We start from the raw sequence: 25,711 nt of genomic DNA on the forward strand, positions 1-25,711 counted from the left end.
TCTCACAGTTAAAGTTAAACCCAAAACTTTGGGCGTTTAATGAATTTAAACGAAGTTTAACACTGCAATACCATCAACTTGAGAAAAAAATTTATGACTATCCCGGTTTTGGAGTTCAGTTGACAAATATTTTGAACGTTTGAACACCAAAGAGATATGGTTTTAGAATATATATTATCTTCATCTAAAGATGAAGATTTTGAAAACCTAATTTATCGACGGACAAGAAATATAAGAATAAGACGACCATCATATTTGGAAGAATTTGATAATGTTGATTTTCATGTACGATTTAGATTATCAAAAGAATCTGTTATTGCAGTTCTAGCAGAAATCGAACATGAAATTTTTCATAAAACAGAACACTAAGTATTGGGTGAGTGCAAAAGTTCGTGCGGAGTTTCAATAGATGGAGTTATAAGCGTCATAAAGTGTTGTCATTAATACTTCCATCTATATATTATATAACGTTGGAAAGGTGACGTCTTCAGCTGTTATTAAAAAAAAATCATTTGTTTTCATATAAACTGCTTCGAGAAATATCACTTTAAAAATGAGTATCGATAAGATGCATTTACGGCATGTTATGTTTTACGAGTTTCGGAAGGGAATAAACGTTGCCGCAGCCGTAAAAAACATTCAGGATGTTTATCAGGATGAAGCACCAGCTAAACGAACTGTGGAAAAATGGTTTGCTAAATTTCGGCGCGGAGAATTTAACCTTGAAGACAAGCCACGCTCTGGTCGACCTTCTGACATTGATGACGATGTTTTGCGTACTTTAGTGCTCAATAATCCGCGAATTTCAACAGAAGAAGTTGCTACAGCACTAAACGTTGACCGATCAACCGCTTTTCGGCGTTTAAAAAAGATGGGATTCGATTTGAAGCTCGATATATGGGTGCCCCATTTGCTGACCGAGAAGAACAAAATCAAGCGAATTTCTGCAGCCGTTTCTTTACTCGGGCGGCTCAATAACGAGTCGTTTTTGGATCGACTAGTGACGGGCGATGAGAAATGGGTCCTCTACAACAATGTTCAGCGCAAACGGACATGGAAACAATCAGGTGAGCATGGTGACGCAATGCCAAAGGCCAGTTTGCACCCGATGAAGGTGATGCTCTCTGTTTGGTGGGATTGCAAGGGCATAATCTATTTCGAGCTTCTCCCCGCTGGCGAAACGATTGATTCGGACAAGTACTGTCGCCAATTAACCAATCTGAATCGAGAAATAAAAGAGAAACGTCCGATTTTGTCAAATCGCAAGGGAGTCGTCTTTCATCACGACAACGCCAGACCACACGTTTCGAAAAAGACGCTGCGCAAACTGAAGAGCCTGAAATGGGATGTCTCAACGCATCCACCGTATTCTCCTGATATCGCACCATCTGACTATCACTTGTTCCGGTCATTGCAAAATTATTTAAATGGAAAAAACTTTGACTCTTTGGAGGCCTTAAAAAACGGCGTCTCTTCGTTCTTCGAATCTAAACCGCGCAGTTTTTATGATCGAGGCATCCGTATGCTGCCAGAACGTTGGGAAAAGATTATAGAAAACGATGGAGAATATATCATTGATTGAATAAAGATTTTTGGTTGCCTAATCACTGTATGACTTTTACTCACAAACTCCGCACGAACTTTTGCACTCACCCAATATATAAATTTAATTTAAAATATTGGGTTTTTTACTTCGATAGATTATATTCTAAAATAGAGTATAAAACTATATATAAAAGTCAATTATTATATGATAAATGCAATTAAATCAATAATATAAACTAATTGATTATTATTAACACTGGACTTCCACCTTTTAATAAATTAATACTTATATACAAATACAGCAAATGTTAGTGTTGGTTAGTGTTTACTTCATACGAAACAGATATATTGTTCTCTACTAGATGTCATAGCATCCAACTTATTTCAATTTTCCCTCTTTTCACAATTAGCAACAACCAATCATACTCTACGTTTGAAAAGAAATAGAAGTCTTTGACAGTTTCTTCATACAGACTATAGGTTTAAGTAAACTACAGTTAAAAACATGATGTGGAACGCGATATAAGTTTAACCATGCCGTTAAATGTAATATCAGTTCAGATAATCACGGTTTAAACTTGATTTTGTGGAACTGGGCCTTAGTGATACATTACAACAGTTCGGATGTTCTGCTGAACGCTCTTCGTACTCGGCAGAGTGATATATAATATATACATATATATATATATATATATATACATATATACATCTATGCCGGCGCGCTCCTCAGATTTCTGTCATTAATAACTCGATAATTATTGCGAATCTCGCAAAATGGTATGGGACTTTTATGTTTATCTTAACCCAATCTACCTTCACACTTCGGGTTGGCAACTTATAATCACCCACCCTGTAGACGCTCCGCGGCAAGCTGTATGCGTAGGAGCTGAGCAATAACACATCTCGCGCTGACTGTCGCGATGGCGTCTTGGCGCTTTGACGCCGCGCGACGGTCAGCGCGAGCCGCGTTATCGCTCAGCCCCTACTATACAGCTTGCCGCGGAGCGTCTATAGGCCGCGCTGGAAAACGCCTAACTTTAGGCTGTTATTACTAAAAAACTATTACGATTTTCACATTATGGTAGAGGACTTTTTTGTTCCTCTCACTTAGCTCTATGTGTCCTACGGAGCCCGTGTCCCAAAGTTCTGAGACACCCTGTATATGGTATATATATTTGTAAACATCGAACTAACCTTTCATTACTTGCTGTAAAATGGATCTACATACATTTTTATTATTCAGCTATTATATTTGATACACTTATTACATTAAAAAAGATCTATATAAAATTTGAAACGTTTCTTCTTATTTTTGCTGTGTGGCTTTATTCTAACCTATGCATTATCTATAATATGCATTAATATACTTTGATGTGAGTATAATTATATATTTTATTATTAAATTAGTTATATATATCTTTTTCTAATTGCTCGTGCATTTCTATTGAATCTATATTATATATAACGTCTTTATATGTGTTTCACATAAATTGGGGGCATCTATCTTGCTCAACATGTGCTTAGATTCAGCTTACTTTCAGTTCGCTGAAAATATGGCAATCGCTGACTAACGCTGAGTAACATGTTGAACTGCTGAGTCCGTTTAATACTGTTCAGAAGAAAATCATAAAACGGTTTTGCAACTGTTTTGTCCTGCTTGAACGCAGCCAATGTTCCGATATGAGTTGCAGTACACTGCGAAAGCACTTTTATAAGTGTATGACGTCATTAATTTCGGTGTCACTTCCTGCTGCGGCTACTGCAGCTAGCGACGTAAAGCAGCCACAGTACAAAATAGCTGCTTACATAGATTTAAACCTGATTGAGGATAAGAAATTAACAAAATGTATACAATAGCTGTAAAAATTTAATATGTATTAAATTATTAATATAAATGCACATTTCAAATACACAGTTCAAAAGACAACTTAGTAGGACATATTATAAATATGAATTAATATAAGAAATATGATTGTAATTATTTTAGTATACGATTATGTTTTTAACTTTGTGCTTAATAATTTACCGAAAATGCATTTTAAATTTCACATCAGAATATGCTAATATAAATATGCTAATATAAAATATAATATTTTTCACATAATTTTTGGATTTTACTTGTACCCGAGATTGTGCAACTAGCTGTTATATTATTTTTATGTCTAAATTGCTTTCGCTTTATTCTTCATCTATATTTTGTCTTATTATAGTTACAATTAATGTGATATATAGTTATATTGGCATTTGAGATTTCACTCATGTTTGTAAACAGATGCACCGGTAACAAACCATAAACACAAGCTTCGCGGAGCTACTGTGGTACGTTCCGATTTGTAACGTTGCAATACCTCGACAGTTTTCGAAAACGGAACGCTACTAACAGTACTTTTATGACATCATAGTCAGTACTTGCAGTAAATAAAGGAACACACCCATAAGTGGTGGTTTTATCACTTTAGTTTGAATGCATTTTACTGTAAAGTTTAAATGTTTATAACTTTTAATAGAAGTATTTTTTAAAGAAATGTTTCGGATAAAGTTTACTTGTTTCTTTCCATAGAATTCAAATGTATAACATTTTATAGGAGGTCCCATTTGAAATTACGAAGTTACTCCTCACCCCCTTCAGGGGAGAGCAAAGGCAGACTTTTATTTGTATAGTTAGAAAGACCTCTCCAATATATGAAAAAGTTTCATGAACAATTTTTGATACGACAAATATTTTTAGAATTTTTAGGTAGTCACATTTTACATGGGCCACTCTATATACTACATATGCATATTAATTCAGTGCTCTTTTGTTGCAAAATTTAAAACTGTTAAAGCGACCGGGACAAAGATGGTAATCTCTGCTAGGTTTAGCAAGTAAATTTTGTAAAACATAGAATTCCCAGCCTAAAGCATAGATTATTATATGTTTCATTTTTTTTTTGCGATATGTAACATGGTATGCATTGTTGGGGTATGTAATGAGTGTTGTGATGCAAAATAATTTGCATACGTAGTTCCATTATTAATATACTATCTCTTTTGCTTCAATTCATTATTCAAATGGACAACTTGCTGTTGGCCTTACAGTAACAATTTGACTAGGCTTTAACAACTCATAGTGTGTACCACACACTTTATCTTATCAGACATATAGTAAAATCTTCTTGGCATGAAAGCTTTAAAATCGATATCGACGTGATGTACTCAGGATTTTCTGAATTTAGCATTATCATATAACATCCATTTTTCATCATAATAAATTTTGTGTAAAATATCTAAAAATTCTTTTAAGCCAGCTCAGCAAAAGTATGTTATATCGAACTTTCGTTTTTTATTTTTCGAACTAAACTCGTGCTAAATCTATTTTCTTTGCAATTGTAGTCACAAACCGCAACTAATGCAAGCGCGTGGATACTATTGATAAATAACTTCAAATTGTAATTGTAAGATCCTATGAATTTGAGCTCAGTTTTCGTTTAATAGTTACATGATTTCCTCGTCTTGAAATTTTTTTGGCTGGCCAGAACGTACTCGATCCGTTATCATAAAATTCACATTATAAAATTTATGATATCACTTTTTACATATTTTATTCATGATTCATGAATTGTAGCACCTTTATCTAAAGCAGGAAATATAATTTCTGCTTTAGTAACATTCTTGTTTTAATTGAACTAAGAAAAGAATGCAATGCTTTAATATTGCCTTTCGGATATCATCGCATTTATTACAATTTTGTAAAGTTATTTCGCTAAAATGTATAAAGTTTTGAAAACAAAAGCGGAACAAATTATCACATATTAATCCTTTGCGGACGAATTTTTCCTTAACTCCAATTCCCAGCAAGTCGAGCATATTCTCTATACAAAACAAAATTATACATAAAGACTTAAATATTGGAATAAAAAGATAAAGAAAAATATATATTGCTTTATGAAAATCTTCGCGAATAACTTCGCGATGCCTTAAAGCATCGCACGGCTTTCTGAGGAGTACATATAGCGATGACTATAGTCATTCGGACTTAGAAGGTTAAGCGTTTACGTGTATGATAATATATTTACCAATGACATATTTGTTAACAGCATATTTATAACTTTTAACAATGAGTGACGACTAAATTTTTTTAATCGTTATTCAAGGTAATAACTTTGACAACATATATCCAAAATCAAATTTATTGGAAGTGTGTTTCTTTTCGTTACTTCTATCTGCTTGTACAATATATTCAAAACTACAAAAATTAGTTTGAACATTAATGCAAACAAAAAAAATAATATAAATGATATATGTCAGATAATGGTAACAATATAATTGACTATAAGATTGCAATCAAGATGCAAAATAATGTATCTCAGAAACTATGTGCGACTTCCATATAATAAAGTAAATATTATTTATAAAGAAGGTTCAGGAAACCGAAAATTCCCAAAAATTTGAATTTTTGCAGAATTATTGCAAAATCAAGAGAATTGCAGAAATAAAGTATGTAAACTTAATCACCTAACTATTTTTCAATTTAGGTAAAAAACGGTTCTCGAAATAAAAATGTCCCTTGAAAGAAAATCGGTTTTATCATATTTTTATTAATATCTCTGAAGCCATATATAAAATTTTATTATGTACAATGGCCTTTAACGTTATAATTAAATTTAAAAGAAAAAGAAAAACAATTTTTAATCCTCTTCTACTTATTTTTGAAAAATTTTATCGTTCTTTTTTTTTTTTAATAATAGGTCGTGAGGAACCAATGTTGTATTCGCTTTGGTCACCAGATTTACCATTCCCTGATTCTTTTTTATGAGAATTTATTAAAAACTTTGCTCGACTAACAAATATAAGAAATAATATGAAAAACTAAATATGTACAGTCTGCAGAAATACTAAATACGTTTCTATGTTAGAATGAATTCGTTTATATATCAGAAGACAAGAACATGTTTTTGAACATCTGATCAATGGTTAGGCAGTTATATATACATGTCAAAAGCAAGGGCACTCAAGCTGATTAAGCACTGATTAAGCTGATGAAAATATTTATTATGAGAAACAAGGAGACTCATTTCGATTAAGCACCCTGCTTATGAAATGCAAAGGGATTTACACTAATAAAACTTTCCAAAAGGAATATATATCCATCATGTCGTCGTTGGATAATGCTAAGAACGGAAACTTACATATCTACAACTATCCATGCACACATAGGTAGAAACATACGTAAATACGTGTACGCATCATTGTTGTATTTTTCATTTTCATATTAAATAACTTCTAAACTATTGGATTTAGGTTATATATGTCTTAAGGATTTTCTAGAATCGAATAAAATTAAACGATTTTTTAAGAATTTGCTACTAAAAATACAACTTCCTATTAAAAAAAAAATGTTTATCACCATATATAATTTTAACAAGTGACCGTAGTTAAAACTTAATACCACCGTCTTTTTTATTTTGTAAAATTCAATAAATTTTATCTGGAACATTTTTATCTGTCGGGCCCAATTTTCGAGATATTCGGTTTGCCTATTTAAAATAGATTAAACCAATCGTAGCGCACTCAGTGAATGTGAATCCTGGTACATTGTATATAATATACTGTATATAATATAGTATGTCTGAAAATATTTAATTTTATTGTAGCATCGACACAAGTGGTACTGACAGTACAGCAGAAACCAATGACGAGTAGTACAGTGGCAGTAGTCGCGACAGCGACAGCTACATCAACAACAGCAACAACAACTTCCGGTTTACAAGTCGGAGTTGGTGTGGGAGCCGCCACTATCACCATCACTACCACCAGTGCTACCATCACTAGCACTACAGCCACCGCTGCAGTGAATCAACAACATCAACGGCCGATCAGCCTATCAGCAGCTGGAAACATGTCACCTTCACAACCGGCGATTTCTTTGCATAGAGCATCCACCGCACCTGCTGGTGGAGCCCCATGTAATGCTCGAATTACAGGCCCGCAACCAGTTGATGTAAATAACAACGTATTAAATACCCTGGAACAGATTGTTTTTACTATGTTCACTATTTTATAAATAAACTCTCCTCAACGAGATGTCTATTGGATATACGTGTAAGAAAGTAAGATTCTCAGTAGACCCTCTCATGTTATATAAAAACAAATTTTTCTGAATCAATTAACTACCAGTTCAAAGCAGTTAAATTTCACATTTTTTATTGAAGATTAAATTAATTATTAAGATCGGAATACATGACAGTTATTCATTTTTTAATTAAGGGGGAAATTATATGTCGGAGGCCGTTTTCAAGGTTATTTTTACGAATTTTTTTAATAGAAACGGTAAGATCAATGGACTTGAAATTTTCACAGTGTATTCATTAATGTTCAAAGTATAAAATAAATTTTATTGAATCATAAGAACCGATCCAATTTGTAATTAAGACTGATAAAACTGCAATCATCTGTTTGCGAGCTTTATGTTTGCTATTGGCATAATTCCGGGCTTCTCATTACTCTAAAACCAAAAAATGAGAAAGATTTTTAAAATATATGGTTGCTATTATAGCACCAAAATGAAGGCAATAAAGCCAAATTTAGAAAAATAATGACTACAAAAAATGTATCGAAAATGAAACTTTCTTCAACTTGTAATTATGTTTAAAAAAATTAATAAAATAAAATATAACTGTGTTCGAGCGAAAATTACATATACTGTATATTGTGTAAAAATTTCGTACTATATCTACTGTATATTGTGTAAAAATTTCAAGTTTTTTGTTCGTTATTAAACTTGTTTCAAGTTATTAAATTCAAGTTTAATAGTTTTTGCGTAATCGTGTCGACAGTTTAAGAAAATTGTGTTTCCAGATAAACGCGTTTAAAGTTTTATATGTATTTTCCATATAGCAGTAACAAATTTATTTTATACTTTGAATATTAATGAATACACTGGAAATTTCAAGTTCATTGATCCTACCATTTCTGTTTAAAAAATTCATAAAAATAGCCTTGAAAACGGACTGCTCTATATGTAATTCCTCTCTTAATATTTAAAAGAAATATTAATTTGGAAAATATCAATACAGTGTGCCTAAAAATTCTTGACATAATTGTCGTGTACGAGTATAACAGATCAAACTGGGAAGAAAAATGATGTACCAAGCTGCAAATTTTGCAAGTTTTTAAGAATTAATTAAATGAGCGAATGCCGCATACACATATACACACATAAGAAACGGTAGAACGAAATCTATGGACATGATTAATGAAACACGGTTTTCAGTTTGAAAGAGAAAGATATCTTGATTTTTAGAATTTCTTAGAAAAAAGCCTGAAACTGGCTACTATTATGGCTAGACTAATGTAGCTGTTATTATATATAATGTAGCTATATGTGTTATGCTTGTTGGCGCGATTGTTCGTTGGTGGTAAAACAAAGATAAGAACATTGATTTGTGTATTTTGATCTAACCTTCATTGTGGACATAACACAAAATATATTAAGAAAATGTAAACATTACTTGTTATCCATTGTGTAATCCAGAAAAATCGTGGCTATTGGTTATGTAGTTTATGTCCATAAAATGGATGTAAAGGCGTTTCAAAATAAAAGTAATAGCTGCATTGTGGTCATGACCATTCTAAGACTTCTTTCTGCTTTAATAACAACGAATATTAGCTAATAATGCGAAGTGGAAAAATATAGTGGGCGACATGTGATATAAGTTCGTGTATCGAGAAAAGCACGTCTCTCCTTGTCAGTTGACTTACTTAGGGACATAGCTCATTGAATAGCGTAAGTGGCAAGAAATAAACAGTAAGCGAATCAACCATAGTTGAAAATGTAAGTAATCATCGTTTCACCTATAATTAGCTGATTTTATTAGCCAGCTTACTGTTTATATCTTATTGCTTATGTTTTTCTATGTGCTATCCGCTTTATTATTGCTAGGAGATTCTAAGAAGTAAGTCATATTTGTTACAAATTTGAACAAATCTATCTTTCATTAAACATTTTAATAGACTTATCTATCATTAAACACAACTAGAGTGTTCTACCGTTTCCCGTGCGTTCATTCGTTCATATTGCTTCATTGATTTTTGCGTAATCATTGTGAAATTTGTAAAATGGCACGTGCCTTTTCAATTTAACCCTTTTACTTATATATTTTACTTACGATGACTGAAATAAAAATTTTCAGACACTATGTCTAAAAACAAATAATTAAAAAAATTAAAATGTAATGTGATAAGTAATAATATTTCTTGATATTTTTTTAAAGAGAAAATAGTCATCAAAATAAACAAAAAAAGTTATAGTTATAGGAACATTTAACCATTTTGCATTATTTTATTGTGTATTATCATATATTATTGTATATTGCCACTTAAAAAATTATTATTTTTGTTTTTATAGCATGAAAAGAAGCGGCAATTGGAAACGCAAAGAGTTCATACCTTCCAACTTATGTTGGAGAAAGAACAAAGTTACGTGGATAAATTACGAAGCGAATTAGCTAAGACTGGCACTGGCAGTAGCAGTGGTAGTGTCAATGTCACGGCTTTGCAGACTGAACTGTCGGGTGCTGAAAGAAGAGTACGCACTTTGCAGGAACAACTTGCAGCAATTACAACTAATGAACAGGTCAGCATATTTATTCTGAGATTCAATGTGCGCGCTTTTTTATGTTGTAGACTTTTTTAATCTTAAGTTAGTCATCTAAATGTGCGTTCATATTGGGAATTATCTAGTATGTTTAAGTATAAAAATATAAGGGAACTGTGTAACTTGATCCGAAATGTCTCCATCTTGAATAGCTTTATTCAATGTAGCGCAAACCAATATATAAATATTATAATAATATTTTTGGCGTTTATATTAAATTTAATATAAAATAGCCAAAAATTTTTATAAATTAACTTTTATCAATATTTCAAAATTATTTTCAATATTTTAAATATGCATACGGAATGGGCCATTTTAATATTTTGGCGGTCGTATATCTTTTATGGAAATATTTTCATTTATATACTGCCTTTCGTTTAAATACTACCATCTATCATCGATATTTTCCTTGAAGTTGTTCATAGCATAAGTAGCGAAGTTATACTTATGTAAACTCAGTTGATAATCATCAGCTTCATAAAATCATGTATAACAGATGCTGTAAAAGTATTTATATAAAAGTTTAATTAGTTCAATTATTCAGTTATTTCTTATCTTATGTAAACAATGACTCAAATAATAATTGATTCCAAGAATGACACATATAATTTTGTATTAATCTCAGATTATTCGAGTTTACTTATTGCAACAAGGTTATATTGAATTTTCCAAACGACGTCATATATTTATTTTTACAATTTTAAATAAGGCATTTCTTCGATTTAAAGATGATCTAAATTAAAGATGATTAAAGAATTATCTATGTATAGGATTGTTTAGGGTGGCTCAAATAATTTGTTATAAGCTGTTTTCTCCAAAATCATTGATACGAGAGACTTGGTTTTTTTCTTTTTCATTTCTCTCTCTCCTTTTTTTGTATGGGCTGGCTATTTGACGTATAAAAAAGATTTTTGTAAGGAATTTTGAAAAGGATAAAAAAACTCTTCTTATTTCTTTTTTTTAAAGGAACGAAATATCCTTTTTTTCTATTTGGATAACTCATCAAAATTAATAAATTTATTTGAAATATTTCTTTTTATTCTGTATTATTAGAGTTATGGAAAAAGGTATATTTCCAAGGGTAATCTTGGGACAATGTTGGAAAAGATATCAAAATATATTAAAAAACAGAATAAACATATTTTGATTTGAAAATCATTTTATTAAATGTACAAAGTAATATTTTATCATTTCAGACTTCTAAACTCGTATTAATATATATGAGTATTATATTCGAATTTGTTATGTGTTATATTTGCGAATATTGTTTTGGACATCTGATAACATTAATGGAGTAACTGATTTGCAAGAAGTACATACTCTTATCTTCATATCTTCCTTAATCATAAGAGTGATAGCTTTATGTTCCGTATAATGCTATAAAAAAAATCTAATAGAATTAAATCTGATCGAGGTAGTCACAAAGGTTGACCGCTTATTTATTATATTGTGTTTGAGCCACAAGGATTGTGGCAGCGTCCGTTGTCTGCGAGCCTTAGGCATCCGATTTTGACAACTGAAGGAAGATTGTCTGGACGACGAAAAAAAATCGATGGAAACCGAACAGCTGAGAGATTGAGCTCGAGCCGTCAACACGGGCTGACATGCAGCGTTCGGTGTCGGCTCTGTAATAATTCTCACGCAAGAGAGTTTGCGGCGGTTCAGCTTTGCTGTAAATAAAGCTTTTCGTTCTTTTACCCAGTGTTCAGTGATTTCTCTTCGCACGTTGGAATTCGTCTCGCGAGTGCGCGACAATATTTTTTTCCCAAATTTTGTATCTAAATAACACACGTGTTGGGACATCATTTAGCGAAGTATGCTGGAGCTATGCTGGAAAAATATCTTACTTCTTTAGTCCAATTGAATATTTTCTAGAAGCATGAGAAGAACATTTATTAAAAAGTCAGTATTAATCAATGTATTTGTTAAAGGCTGTTCGAAGAAGTATAGTACAGTTACATAGTTTTCAACAATTTCGCACCACACATTTAATGACTAACGTTCTTGAAATAGAATAACTTGCAATCAATGGAAATTTTCATTTGATCAGTAGTACAAGTCATTAAATCACTTAGCCAGTGTTTGAAAATGTAGTTCCGTCGGAAAGACACACAACTAACGATAAGAACAAATTGTTTTCTGTGATGATATTACAAAACCACCTAACTTAAACCAAAAAGTACAAAAAGTAATTCGATTTTGAAAATCATTTACGAAAAGATGTTGATGAAGACATATGTATTGTAAGACAATAATATGGATAACATTTGTGCTGTTAGTGATATTTTTCTAATTAAAGTACGGCTAATTCCATTATCTTATATAAGTTGTCAGATACTAATTTGTGATTCAACTTTCATCACTGCCAAAACTGCAACATCATTTGTACCATGCATTAACATCATTTGTACCATGTTTTGGCTTGCAACGCGTTTTGTTATGAAAAGAACCAGTTTTTGGAAGATACTTTTCTAAATGTAAAAATGCCATATGCGATTTTTGTATCTGGAAACGCTTACAAAGGAAGTATCAGAGATTGCCTCCTTCGATTTTGCCGAATATAATATACAGGGTGTTTCAAAAAGAATGTCCCGATTTGAAAATTGTATATCTCTACAACCACGAACTACAAATGAATGCGACTTGTACTACGTGAACGGCCTTGGCCCAGAGTTTGACACGACTACTGCTAAATGTCATTATTGCCGCCCAAACAGCCGCTACGCTTAGTTGGAAGATGGCGTCTAGTCAACAGAAGGCGTTTTGTATTCTCGAATTTAGCAAAACTGAGTCCGTGATTACGGTTCAGCGTGTGTTTAGACGACATTACAGAATTTATCCATCACTGGAGAAAAACATTCGTCGTTGGTATCGACAACTGCAAGAAACAGAGCGTTTATGTAAGAGAAAGAGTCCTGGACGCATCCCAGAGGAAAATATACAGGGTGTCTCAGAACTTTGGGACACGGGCTCCGTAGGGACATAGAGCTAAGTGAGAGGAACAAAAAATTCCTCTACCATAATGTGAAAATCGTAATAGTTTTTTAGTAATAACCGCGTAAAGTTTGGCGTTTTCCATGTCCAGCGCGGCCTATAGACGACCTCTGTGAAGTTGACCCCACCTTTTCAAAATTTGAAAAAAATGAGCAGAGTTCTGATTGCCCCCCAAAGAGTTCTAGAGTCCTCTATCAATAAAAAAAAGAGTTCCGTTGATTAAAGTGGTCAAAACACGAAATAAAGTTATGGGGGGCCAAATTCACAATTGCGTAAATTTACCTTAAACTTTAGCGCTTTGATGCTTGAAGAAAATCGATAGAACTCTTCGGGGGGCTACCAGAACTCACAAGAAATTAACCGATTATCGAAAAAAATTTTCTATTAGAAAATTCGGCATCTGCGATATTTTGATGAGCTAGAACTTTTTCATTTCTGCTCGAATCGATTCGAGTCATAAGGAAAACCAATAGAACTCTTCGGGGGGCTACCAGAACTCTCAAGAAATTGAACGATTTCCGAAAAAAATTTTTCTGTTAGAAAATTCTGCATCTGTCATACTTTGATGAGCTAGAACTTTTTCATTTCTGCTCGAATCGATTCCAGTCATAAGGAAAACCGATAGAACTCTTCAGGGGGCTACCAGAACTCTCAAGAAAATGACCGATTTCTGAACAAAATTTTTCTCTTAGGTGGACTTAGAAAATTCTGCATCTGTGATAATTTGATGAGCTAGAACTTTTTCATTTCCGCTCGAATCGATTCGAGTCATAAGGAAAACCGATAGAACTCTTCGGGGGGCTACCAGAACTCTCAAGAAATTGACCGATTTCCGAAAAAAATTTTTCTCCTAGGTGGACTTAGAAAATTCTGCATCTGTGATACTTTTATGAGCTAGAAATTTTTCATTTCCGCTCGAATCGATTCGAGCAGAAATGAAAAAGTTTTAGCTCATCAAAGTATCACAGATGCAGAATTTTCCAATAGAAAAAACTTTTTCGGAAATCGGTCAATTTCTTGAGAGTTCTGGTAGCCCCCCGAAGAGTTCTATCGGTTTTCCTTATGACTCGAATCGATTCGAGCGTAAATGAAAAAGTTCTAGCTCATCAAAGTATGACAGATGCAGAATTTTCTAAGAGAAAAATTTTTTTCGGAAATCGTTCAATTTCTTGAAAGTTCTGGTAGCCCCCCGAAGAGTTCTATCGGTTTTCCTTATGACTCGAATCGATTCGAGCGGAAATGAAAAAGTTCTAGCTCGTCAAAGTATCACAGATGCAGAATTTTCCAATAGAAAAAACTTTTTCGGAAATCGTTCAATTTCTTGAGAGTTCTGGTAGCCCCCCGAAGAGTTCTATCGGTTTTCCTTATGACTCGAATCGATTCGAGCGGAAATGAAAAAGTTCTAGCTCATCAAATTATCACAGATGCAGAATTTTCTAAGTCCAACTAGGAGAAAAATTTTTGTTCGGAAATCGGTCAATTTCTTGAGAGTTCTGGTAGCCCCCCGAACAGTTCTATCGGTTTTCCTTATGACTCGAATCGATTCGGGCAGAAATGAAAAAGTTCTAGCTCATCAAAATATCGCAGATACTGCAATTTTTTTTTTTTTTTTTTTTTTTTTTTCTGTCATTTTTTTTCTTATGTCAATTTCTTGTGAGTTCTGGTAGCCCCCCGAAGAAAAAAAAAAAAAAAAAAAAAAAAGAGTTCTATCGATTTTCTTCAAGCATCAAAGCGCTAAAGTTTAAGGTAAAAAAGTTATGACCTTTTGAAATTTACGCAATTGTGAAGTTGGCCCGCCATAACTTTATTTCGTGTTTAGACCACTCTAATCAACGGAACTCTTTTTTTTATTAATAGAGAACTCTAGAACTCTTTGGGGGGCAATCAGAACTCTGCTCATTTTTTTCAAATTTTGAAAAGGTGGGGCCAACTTCACAGAGGTCTATAGACGCTTCGCGGCAAGCTGTATGCGTAGGGGCTGAGCGATAACGCGGCTCGCGCTGACCGTCGCACGGCGTCAAAGCGCCAAGACGCCATCGCGACAGTCGGCGCGAGCCGCGTTATCGCTCAGCCCCTATGCATACAGCTTGCCGCGAAGCGTCTATAGGCCGCGCTGGAAAACGCCAAACTTTACGCGGTTATTACTAAAAAACTATTACGATTTTCACATTATGGTAGAGGACTTTTTTGTTCTTCTCACTTAGCTCTATATCCCTACGGAGCCCGTGTCCCAAAGTTCTGAGACACCTTGTATGACGAATTCAAGAAGTTTTTGAGCAAAGCCTGCGCAAATCCACTCGCATCTAGCGGTAGTCATATCAAACTCTGAGTCAAGGCCGTTCACGTAGTACAAGTTGCATTCATTTGTGGCTCGTGGTTATAGAGATATACAATTTTCAAATCGGGACATTCTTTTTAAAACACCTTGTATAATATGTTTTAGTACTACTTTCCTACTTAATAGTGAAGTAACTCAACGTAATTCTTAAATATTTGCAAGGAAAATGAGTTTAAAGTTTTTCGTATGCTATATGTATCGAGTTATAAAGACAGAATTCTAACGAACAACGATGGTCGAGATGGTAAGATAGTTGTTTAGTATACTGGAACTCTACATGTTACAGTTTTGAGGCTTTTTTTTTAATTTTTGTTAATTTTTTTTTTTAATCTACAGTAAAGCGTAATATTGTACAATATATTTTTATTATTAAAAATTAATAAAAATAATTTATTTTTATGTAACATTTATTTGCCATGCAATAAATAAATTCAATTTATTTCCCACTTTTGTCACATTTTTATCTCTACATATATTTATATTAACGAATTTTAAATCCGACTATAGAAAATTGTTGATAAGGAGGAACTGTTATTATGTTGTTCTGCTGGACATTTAATTATGAATTTGTTTCGTTTGTGAGTCTGCTAGATGTTAAAACGTTGAGCCATTAGTTGTTTTTAAGTAGAGCAAGAACTAATATTTGCAGTATAGAGATAAGTGTAAAAAAGCAATTTTTTAAAACGCAAGAGCCTAGTATTAGGAGCGTCAGTGAAAAACATAGCAAATAAGTGTTATATAAACATGATAAATTATTTATTATATTTTCAATAATAAAATATATTGTATAATATTGCGTTTTATTGTAGATTAAAAAGATTGAAAAAAATAAGATTTGAATTCGCAATATGCACAGCATATCTATATTCCAGCAAATCTACCATTCGCCTTACTAACTCGACCATTGTTTTGGAAACATGTCTTCATAACTCGGTACTTATGGTACATGGAAAACTTTAAACTCATTATTCTTGTGGGTGTTTGAGAATTGCGTTGTCACTTTACTATTAATTAGTGGATAGTATTAAAACATATATCAAATTTGATAAAATCGGAGGGAACAATTTTTGGATTTTGTGGGACACTTTCCTTGTTAATAAACATTTCGCCAACTTGTGATTGCTCAAGTTGTACTGACATTTACCTAACACTATCATATACAGGGTGTTTGATAGCTGATCATGCAGACGAAAGTTGGAGATAGGTTGGGTGTAGCCGAGAAGAAAAGTCATGTACCATAATATCAAATTGCCAATACTTATCGAGTTATTAATTAAAACATGTGAGCCAACGAGCGCGCAGAGAGCGGAGGGCGACCGCAGTAAGCACGTAGACATTTGATACAGGCGGAGTCAACGAGTGTCGGTAGGCGAGCGCGCGCGGCAAGGGGCAACGTAAACAACAAGAGGCGAAAGCGCGCGACGAGGAGCCAGCGAGCGCGAACGACGAGGAGTGAGCGAGCGCAAGCGACAAGAGGCGAGCGAGCGCGAACGACGAGGAGTGAGCGAGCTATAAGGAAAAAGCTATAAAGAAAAAGCTCTCGCTCGCTCCTCGTCGCGCGCGATCGCCTCTTGTCGCTTACGTTGCCCTTCGCCGCGCGCGCTCGCCTACCGTCATTCGCTGACTCCGCCTGTATCAAATGTCTACGTGCTTACTGCGGCCGCCCTCCGCTCTCTACGCGCTCGTTGGCTCACATGTTTTAATTAATAACTCGATAACTATTGCCAATTTGACATTATGGTACATGACTTTTCTTCTCGGCTACACCCAATCTATCTCCAACTTTCGTCTGCATGATCAGCTATCAAACACCCTGTATAATTGGCTGTCTATATTTCCTAGCATCAATGATGTAAAAGCAATAGAAATCTTCTTCTATTTCAAAAATCTTTTTAAATTTTTAGTAGAGGCCTTATAGGAAAGGTTTAGTGGCACACAAAATGTTTGGACACAGTAACTTTGATTATAATTGAACAAATTTCAAGTGAACATATTTCAATTTAGGCATAGTTACCATTGATCATAGTTAACTGTTAGACTTAGGTTCTTTTGCGTACAGATACAATTGAATATGTTTTATATATACTTTATCAGATAGCCAATATTGTCAATATTGTTGCGATATTGGAGAGGTTGCACACGCGACGAAATCGGAAAAAATCTAGTAACATATATGTGAAAATATGAATCTTAGTTTTGATGCAGTCGGCGGATATATATATATACACAAACGCAAAAAACCCGGTACACTAAAAATTTGGGAAAAAATTACAAAATTTCAAATGATCATAACTTGGTAAATAATGAAGATATAAATATGCGCAGAAATGCAAAATGAAGCTTGAAACGTCCTCTTTAAAAATATCTGAATGGCAATTATGCTCGGCCATTTTTCTCAAAATGGCGGATGATAAAGTGAGAGGATGCAAAATTGATAATCAAAGGTCCGTGTTTGCGATGGTGCATGGTGTGCATCAGGTATCGCAGCATAATGGGACCAAATGCACATGAAAGTATAGAGTGTTATCTTTAAAATGCTACTTTACCGAGCTCGATGTGATCATTTTTCACTGAGTTGTTCCAAATTTTGCTAAAAATGCGGTTTTGTTAAATTTGCATAATTCAGTGAATAAGTATCGCATCAAGCTCTATAACGAAGTATTTTAAAGAAAACATTCTATACTTTTAGGTACTTTTCGTCCCATTGAGCTGCGACACTTACTTTGCTCCATGCGCCGTCGCACGCTCGAACCTTTTTTTAGCAACTTTTCATGTTCTCCTTTTTATCACCCGCATTTTGAAAAAATATCGTTGCGCAATTTCGAAAGATCTTTCGAAAAGTACGGTTTCGAAGCTTTCAAACCGTTTTTGAAATTTGTTGCTAGGATATTTAGGTGTCGAGATATTCAATTTCGAATTTGCAACAAATGTCGATTCAGCGAGGCTTAAGGGGCTAAGAGGCTCTGCGGTTCGTTTGGTTCTTTCATAATTTCAATAGCCGCGTTCATTATTCTCTATACAATAATTTACACAATTTTGCGAATTGGAAATTTAATTTTTATCAAAAGTTATCATTCTTTACGCCTTCAGTTACGCATCATCACTGTGGTATACACTTTAGTTCTCGAAGCTGTCCCTAGCTCTCTACCTTCTCCGTACGATTGGCCATTATGGTACACAGCTTGAATATGCTGTTCAGGATCGCGCTTGAGTTCGCGGTGACCCGGCGCGCGGGATGCCGAGTCGCTGGACGCCACCTGAACGTCGAAATTCCCTGGCGCTCCTAGTCCACGGAGCCGCCGCGACGCGGCGATCTGGGTTGTCGCGCGCGCGAGCCCCTCGGCTCGCACGCGAGTTCGAGCTGCCCAGGACATATAAGAGTGCCCGCGGAGACGATCAGAGATTGCCTTCGTACAGCTTTTGGCCTTCGTACGGTCCACCGCCGATAGTGGCACTATCTCTTGTACGCTGGACTTCGCGAGTTTGTCAGTACGCCAGGCTTACGTTCTGGCTTGACTGAGATTCTGTCGGTGCGCCGGGCTTTAACGCCTGGCTTGACTGGATTTTTCTTAAATGTATGTGCCAAGACAATAAACAAAGACAAACAATTTTCCTTTTCCGAACGTGTTCACTCCGATAAGCGCTGCCTCGTGCGACTTTTCTTTTTCCGTGATCTTTTCCTTTCGAGGTGCGTTGCTTCGTGCAACTTCATCAATTTAAACCATAATTGATTGTTTCGCATCGAAATTATTGCGTCGATTATGGCGACGATAAATCCTGAAAAGGCTGCTCAAGTTATTGCTTTAATTGAAGATGGCAAGAAGTCGAAGGTACGTTGCTCAGGCACTTGATTTGTCAGTGTCAACTGTGCAACGTGCTTATGCCAGGTACTTACAAACCAATTCTTTCCATAGAAGGCCTGGTTCGGGACGTCCTCGATGTACCAATCACAATGATGACCGATTTATTGTTTCAAATTCGTTAAGAGACAGACATCGAACATCTGTTCAAATTAGAAACAATTTAAGGGATGTCCGCAACATTAATGTATCCGTTAACACCGTTCGGAGAAGATTAAAGGAACAAAATCTGCTTTCGCGCAGGCCAGCAGCTGTACCTTTGCTTAAATGTCACCATCGCGTAGCTCGACTCAATTTTGCAGTTGAGCATAGAGACTGGACTTACGCAGACTGGAGCAAAGTACTCTTTAGCGATGAATCTCGTTTTTGTGTCTATTCTCCAGATGGACGAGAACGAGTTTATCGTCGCGGTGGAGAACGATTTGCAGACTGTATGATAAGTGAGAGGCATAGCTACAATGGAGGCTCTGTAGTGATTTGGGCAGGAATTTCAGCTAATGTTCATACAGATCTGCACTTTTTTGACAAGAATATGAACGCAGATATATATGTGGAAGATATACTCATTCCGTATGTTGTTCCGTACGCACCCTTCATCGGAGAGAACTTCTTGTTTATGCAAGAATGTAGTAATAATCTTGTAATGCTCAACCACACACTGCGAGAAGAGTGCTTGATTTCTTCGATGAAGTTGGCATAAATCGACTCGATTGGCCAGCAAATAGTCCAGATTTAAATCCAATCGAACACTTATGGGACAACCTCGGCAGGAAAGTACGAAATCACGTACCTGCTCCTCAGTCACTGCGAGAACTGCGAATAATTCTCGAAAACGAATGGAATACAATTACGCAGGATGAAATTAAAAGACTAATAAGAAGTATGCCTGATCGTATGAATGAGGTAATACGCGCACGAGGCAGTCATACCCACTATTAGTACACACACACCACACACACAGCAGAGAGGATTTGGAGTCATTAATTACTGCAGGAGTGACAAACTGCGGGGTCCTTATCTCTGCTGTAACACCACACACACACACACACACACACACACACACACACACACACACACACACACACACCACAAGGAGGGTGTGAAATCTTGAAATACTGTGGAGCTGACGAACCACGGGGTCCTTATCCTTGTGGTATACAAACACACACACACACATACACACACACTACATACAATGGGACTTTTCCTACCAGTAAAACTCCATGCGGTTTATATTGGGAAAACTTACAACCATAATTTGAGCTAATGACAGCGGTATCTTAAAACGCAATTCATCTTTATTACGTAATATCGATTACGCAAAATGAAGAACCTAAATTGAATTTTACTTTCATTTCCCTGGCTTTCAAAATAATAAATGCAAATCATTGAATATATTGTACAGGTTATGTAAATTATTATATAGAGAAACATGAACACAGCTATTGAAATTATGAAAGAGCCAAACGAACCGCAGAGCCTCTTAGCCCCTTAAGCCTCACTGAATCGACATTTGTTGCAAATTCGAAATTGAATATCTCGACACCTAAATATCCTAGCAGTAAATTTCAAAAACGGTTTGAAAGCTTTGAAACCGTACTTTTCGAAAGATCTTTCGAAATTGTGCGCAACGATATTTTTTTAAAATGGCGGGTGATAAAAAGGAGAACATGAAAAGTTGCTAAAAAAAGGTTCGAGCGTGCGACGGCGCATGGAGCAAAGTAAGTGTCGCAGCTCAATGGGACGAAAAGTACCTAAAAGTATAGAATGTTTTCTTTAAAATACTTCGTTATAGAGCTTGATGCGATACTTATTCACTGAATTATGCAAATTTAACAAAACCGCATTTTTAGCAAAATTTGGAACAACTCAGTGAAAAATGATCACATCGAGCTCGGTAAAGTAGCATTTTAAAGATAACACTCTATACTTTCATGTGCATTTGGTCCCATTACGCTGCGATACCTGATGCACACCATGCACCATCGCAAACACGGACCTTTGATTATCAATTTTGCATCCTCTCACTTTATCATCCGCCATTTTGAGAAAAATGGCCGAGCATAATTGCCATTCAGATATTCTTAAAGAGGACGTTTCAAGCTTCATTTTGCATTTCTGCGCATATTTATATCTTCATTATTTACCAAGTTATGATGAAATCATAACATTTGAAATTTTGTAATTTTTTCCCAAATTTTTAGTGTACCGGGTTTTTTGCGTTTGAGTATATATATATATATATATGTATATATACATATATATATATATATATATATATTGTAGGGATCCGGGTGATGGATATGAACTTGCACGTGAATTCTGCTTGTGTTTATTAAAGGAAATAAATATAAAACTGAAACCTTACTCTCTAGCTCGCGACTTCTTCATTCCTTCCTTTTTCATTCCTTCTACTTACGCTCTTTCCCCTCCCCTTCTCTACCTACGCGATCTCTATCATCCCTACTCTGGCACATCGGGTCGATCACTCGATCGATCAACCCTACAATCGGCCATTCTGCCATGACACTCGCCTTGAATGTCTGCCTCCTCGTCGTCTAGGTAATCAGAGTCATAGTCTAGCCATGGTTTCATAAGGTCCGCTGCTGAAGAAGTCTGGGATGGTCCCTCGTGTTCTCCAATCCTTCGTACGAGATAGCGATCATTGCGGAGAGTACGGGTAATCTGGTAGGGTCCCAAATATTGATTTGAGAATTTTAGGCCTGGCCCGCGCTGAGTCCTCTTGATAGCTACCAAGTCATCTTCTTGATATCTCCTTGGTTTTTTCCGCTTTTGATCATATTGTTTCTTGTTCTCTAATTGCAGCTTTTGTATGTTCTCATGCGCTGTTTTCCTTAAATCATCTCTTTTCTCATCAAACTCACTAGACATTTCCTGTAGAAGTTTTTCAGCTATCTCAAGATCGTCTTTTAAATGCGGATGCACTCCGAAAAGCAGTCGAAAGGGCGTAGTTCCGGTGGACCGATTACACTAATTGTGTAACCTAGAAATTCGACTTCCGTCTGTAAGAAGGCACATTTTTTCCAATTTATTTGTAGTCCGGACTCGCTGGCTACTTGTAATACGCGCTTTAGCTTATCTACTCCACTACCATAATCATGTGACGGTATCAAGTCGTCCATATATACTAAGACTATACGCTCTTGAATGAGATTTCTAAAGACTATATTAATATATTTTTGGAAGATAGCCGGGGAATTACATAGTCCAAAAGGAACACGCAGAAATTCGTACATTCCATCCGGCACAATGAATGCAGTGTATTTGTGACTAGCCTTCTCCACTGGGACATGGAAGAAGCCCTTTTTTAAATCGAGCGTATTAAAAATATTAGCACCCTGTAACGCGTCTATTTGATCCTCTATCAGAGGGAGAGGGTACCTGTTCTTTACTATTTTTTGATTAAGTTTTCTATAATCAACGCAAACCCTTATAGTTCCATCTTTTTTCTTGACGAGTACTATAGGACTCGCGTACTCTGAAATGGATGGTTGCACTATTCCTTTCATCCACTCGTCTATTTGCTTATTGACCATCTTTCTCTCCAACATGGACAGACGCCTCGCTCTCTGATAAACAGGTTCATAATCCTGAATCACAATATTCATGCTGAGCTTAGGTTCACGTATCCTCTTAGGAACATAATTCTTGACTATTTCGGTTATCTCCTTTTTATGCTCGTTGGTTGCCAGTGGAGACAGATTCAACTCGCCGTCGGCTATTACCTGAATATTTAATACCTCTGGTATATCGTTCTTTGCTGGGCTAATGTATACGCGACCACTTTTAATATTTACTTCAACTCCACCTATAAAGTCATTACCAATCAACAAGTCATGTAGTGCAAGTCTGGTGGGAATCACATGAGCACGAATGGTATATGTATGACCATCGATCTCAATATCAGCCTCAATAAAGCTTAATGTCTTATTATCTCTTGCTCCTATTCCGCGGAAGCTAATAGTTGCTGGATTAAGTGGAGGTAATTCTAATTTATCATATTTCGCTTTACTCAATAAGCTAATACTACTACTTATATCTACAAGAGCATCTTTTCACAGCACATTTCGAGGCAATATGTCTTCTCTCACCACACTCGAAACATCTTATGCCTTCGGATCTCGACGGACAATTAGCTGCCAAATAAATGATCACGCTCACCACAGTTGAGACATCGTTTCGGTGCCCGCTGCTGCTGGCCTTCACGCCGATTCTCCACCTGCCGTTGTTTGGGACCACGCTTTTTCTGCTTAGTTAAATCGCTTGTATAATTAGGTCGATGGTTCAATGATATCTTCTCAAAAGCTCGCAGCAAAGCATCCGTACTGGCGAACGATTGAATGCATGCCTGATCTCTTAGTTGTACATCGGGAATCCCTTCGATAACATAGTCTACTATTTCGTCGTCTGGAACCGACACTTGATTCCCAAGAATAATTTTATCATGAACGTATTCATGTATAGACTCAGATTTATTCCACTTTCTATCCTCAAATTTCTTACGTAGCACCATTTTGCTTTGGCGAAACTGGAACATTTGTCTCATTTCCTTCAGAAGATTGTCACAGGATAGTTCGATGTGTTCTGGTTTTGAATGAAACCAGTCACTAGCTCTTCCTTTAAGTCTCATACCAACCAGAATTCTTGACATGCTGTCATCCAGTTTATAGGCGTTTCTTAATAACCTAACCTGTCTTTCCCAAGCTTCGAAATCTTTAGGTGCATCCTCGAAAGAATTGAGTAGTTCTGCTACACTTACTACACTAATCCTCGCAGTATGAAGTGTCTCTCGTGTGAAGTTATCGACTGATGATCGCTCCATCTGTTCGCTGCCTATCGATCGAAAGCCTTCGCTCGTCGATTCCTGGTTGTTAGTAGGTTGGCAATGGCCTCCTTGCATCGTCTCATGCGCACGCGCGCCGGTCTCTGTCTAGTCCCGCCGAAGTAGCTCTATCTCTCTTCGAACTAGCACCAATTTTCTCTCGACAAGTTCCTTTTCTTTGCGACACAAATCAGTCTTTTTCTGAATCATGCTCGCGTTCACTCGACTTGTCATGACACTTGCTCTTCCAGCAACTTCTGCTGCTATCTCAGCATCCTCCGACTGGTCAGCACTGCTCTCGCTGGCCTTCTGCGTCGCCATTGTTCACTCTCTGTTGGATTCTGCCGCTTGCAAGCGTTGCATCATCTCTGCCTTCGTTCCTGCTGTCGACAATTTCCTTACTTTGAGCAACTCTTTTAGCTCCGTAGTCGTGAGATCACTTAGTGGTTTTATTTTCACGTTGATTCTGTTCCTTCTTCACTCGCTCGCCCACTATGGCGTCGTCTCTTCACGTGACTCACCCGCACAGATCCTACCGCTAGAGTCTGTACGGTCGGATTTCCTTTCTAGAGTCTGTATGGCCGGATCCCGGACGAGCCCCCAAAATTGTAGGAATCCGGGTGATGGATATAAACTTGCACGTGAATTCTGCTTGTGTTTATTAAAGGAAATAGATATAAAACTGAAACCTTACTTTCTGGCTCGCGACTTCTCCATTCCTTCCTTTTTCATTCCTACTTACGCTCTATCTTCTCCCCTTCTCTACCTACGCGATCTCTATCATCCCTACTCTGGCACATTGGGTCGATCACTTGATCGATCAACCCTACAATATACACTACTGGTCAAAAATATTTTACCACCAACAAAATTTCGGAAATTCGGGTATTAAATAAGTTAAACATATTATATTGTTATGAGTGAGTGGTTTATTCATCGTAATAAAGTAAATAAATTGTACAAACGTGAAAAATAGAACTAAAAACATTAATAAAGATTGTATTTTAGACTCATCGAAATATCCGCCTTTTGCTTTACGAACAGCTTCGCACACTTCCGACATTCTTACTATAAGTTTATTTAAAAAAGTTGGTGCAATTTCACTCCAACATGTCTGCAAATACTCCCAAAGCTGATTAAGATTGGTTGATCTCATTGCCCTGACTTTTCTGTCAAGTTTATCCCACAAAAGCTCAATGGGATTGAGATCGGGCGATTGAGCAGGCCATACCATATTCACCAACTCTCCTTGTTTCTCTTTAGACTCCACGTACCTTTTGCATAATTTAGAAGCGTGCTTCGGATCATTATCCTGTTGCAAAACGAATGCTCGTCCGATTAATTTCTTCCCCGATGGGAGAGCGTGATACTGCAAAATGCGATGGTAACGTTCTTTCGTCAAAGTATCTTTTATGTGAATGAGATCACCAACTTTATTGTTGCCAAAACAACCCCATACTATCACAGATCTACCACCGTGCTTCACCGTAGGCGTA

At 35.9% G+C, this 25,711-nt stretch overlaps 1 protein-coding gene across 3 annotated transcripts in view; it reads left to right on the forward strand.

Annotated features, from left to right (window-relative positions):
- RhoGEF2 (Rho guanine nucleotide exchange factor 2) overlaps positions 1-25,711 on the forward strand; it is a 216,922-nt gene that overhangs the window by 30,542 nt on the left and 160,669 nt on the right. For all 3 annotated transcript variants that reach the window (XM_025305988.1, XM_025305990.1, XM_025305989.1), the window contains exons 6-7: positions 7,179-7,525; positions 9,932-10,159. In XM_025305988.1, the coding sequence (XP_025161773.1) occupies positions 7,179-7,525; positions 9,932-10,159 (575 nt within the window). The remainder of the gene's footprint in view (positions 1-7,178; positions 7,526-9,931; positions 10,160-25,711) is intronic.

Source organism: Harpegnathos saltator, unplaced genomic scaffold (assembly GCF_003227715.2).
Source record: "Harpegnathos saltator strain DR-91 unplaced genomic scaffold, Hsal_v8.6 scaffold744, whole genome shotgun sequence".
NCBI classification, from domain to species: Eukaryota; Metazoa; Arthropoda; class Insecta; order Hymenoptera; family Formicidae; genus Harpegnathos; species Harpegnathos saltator.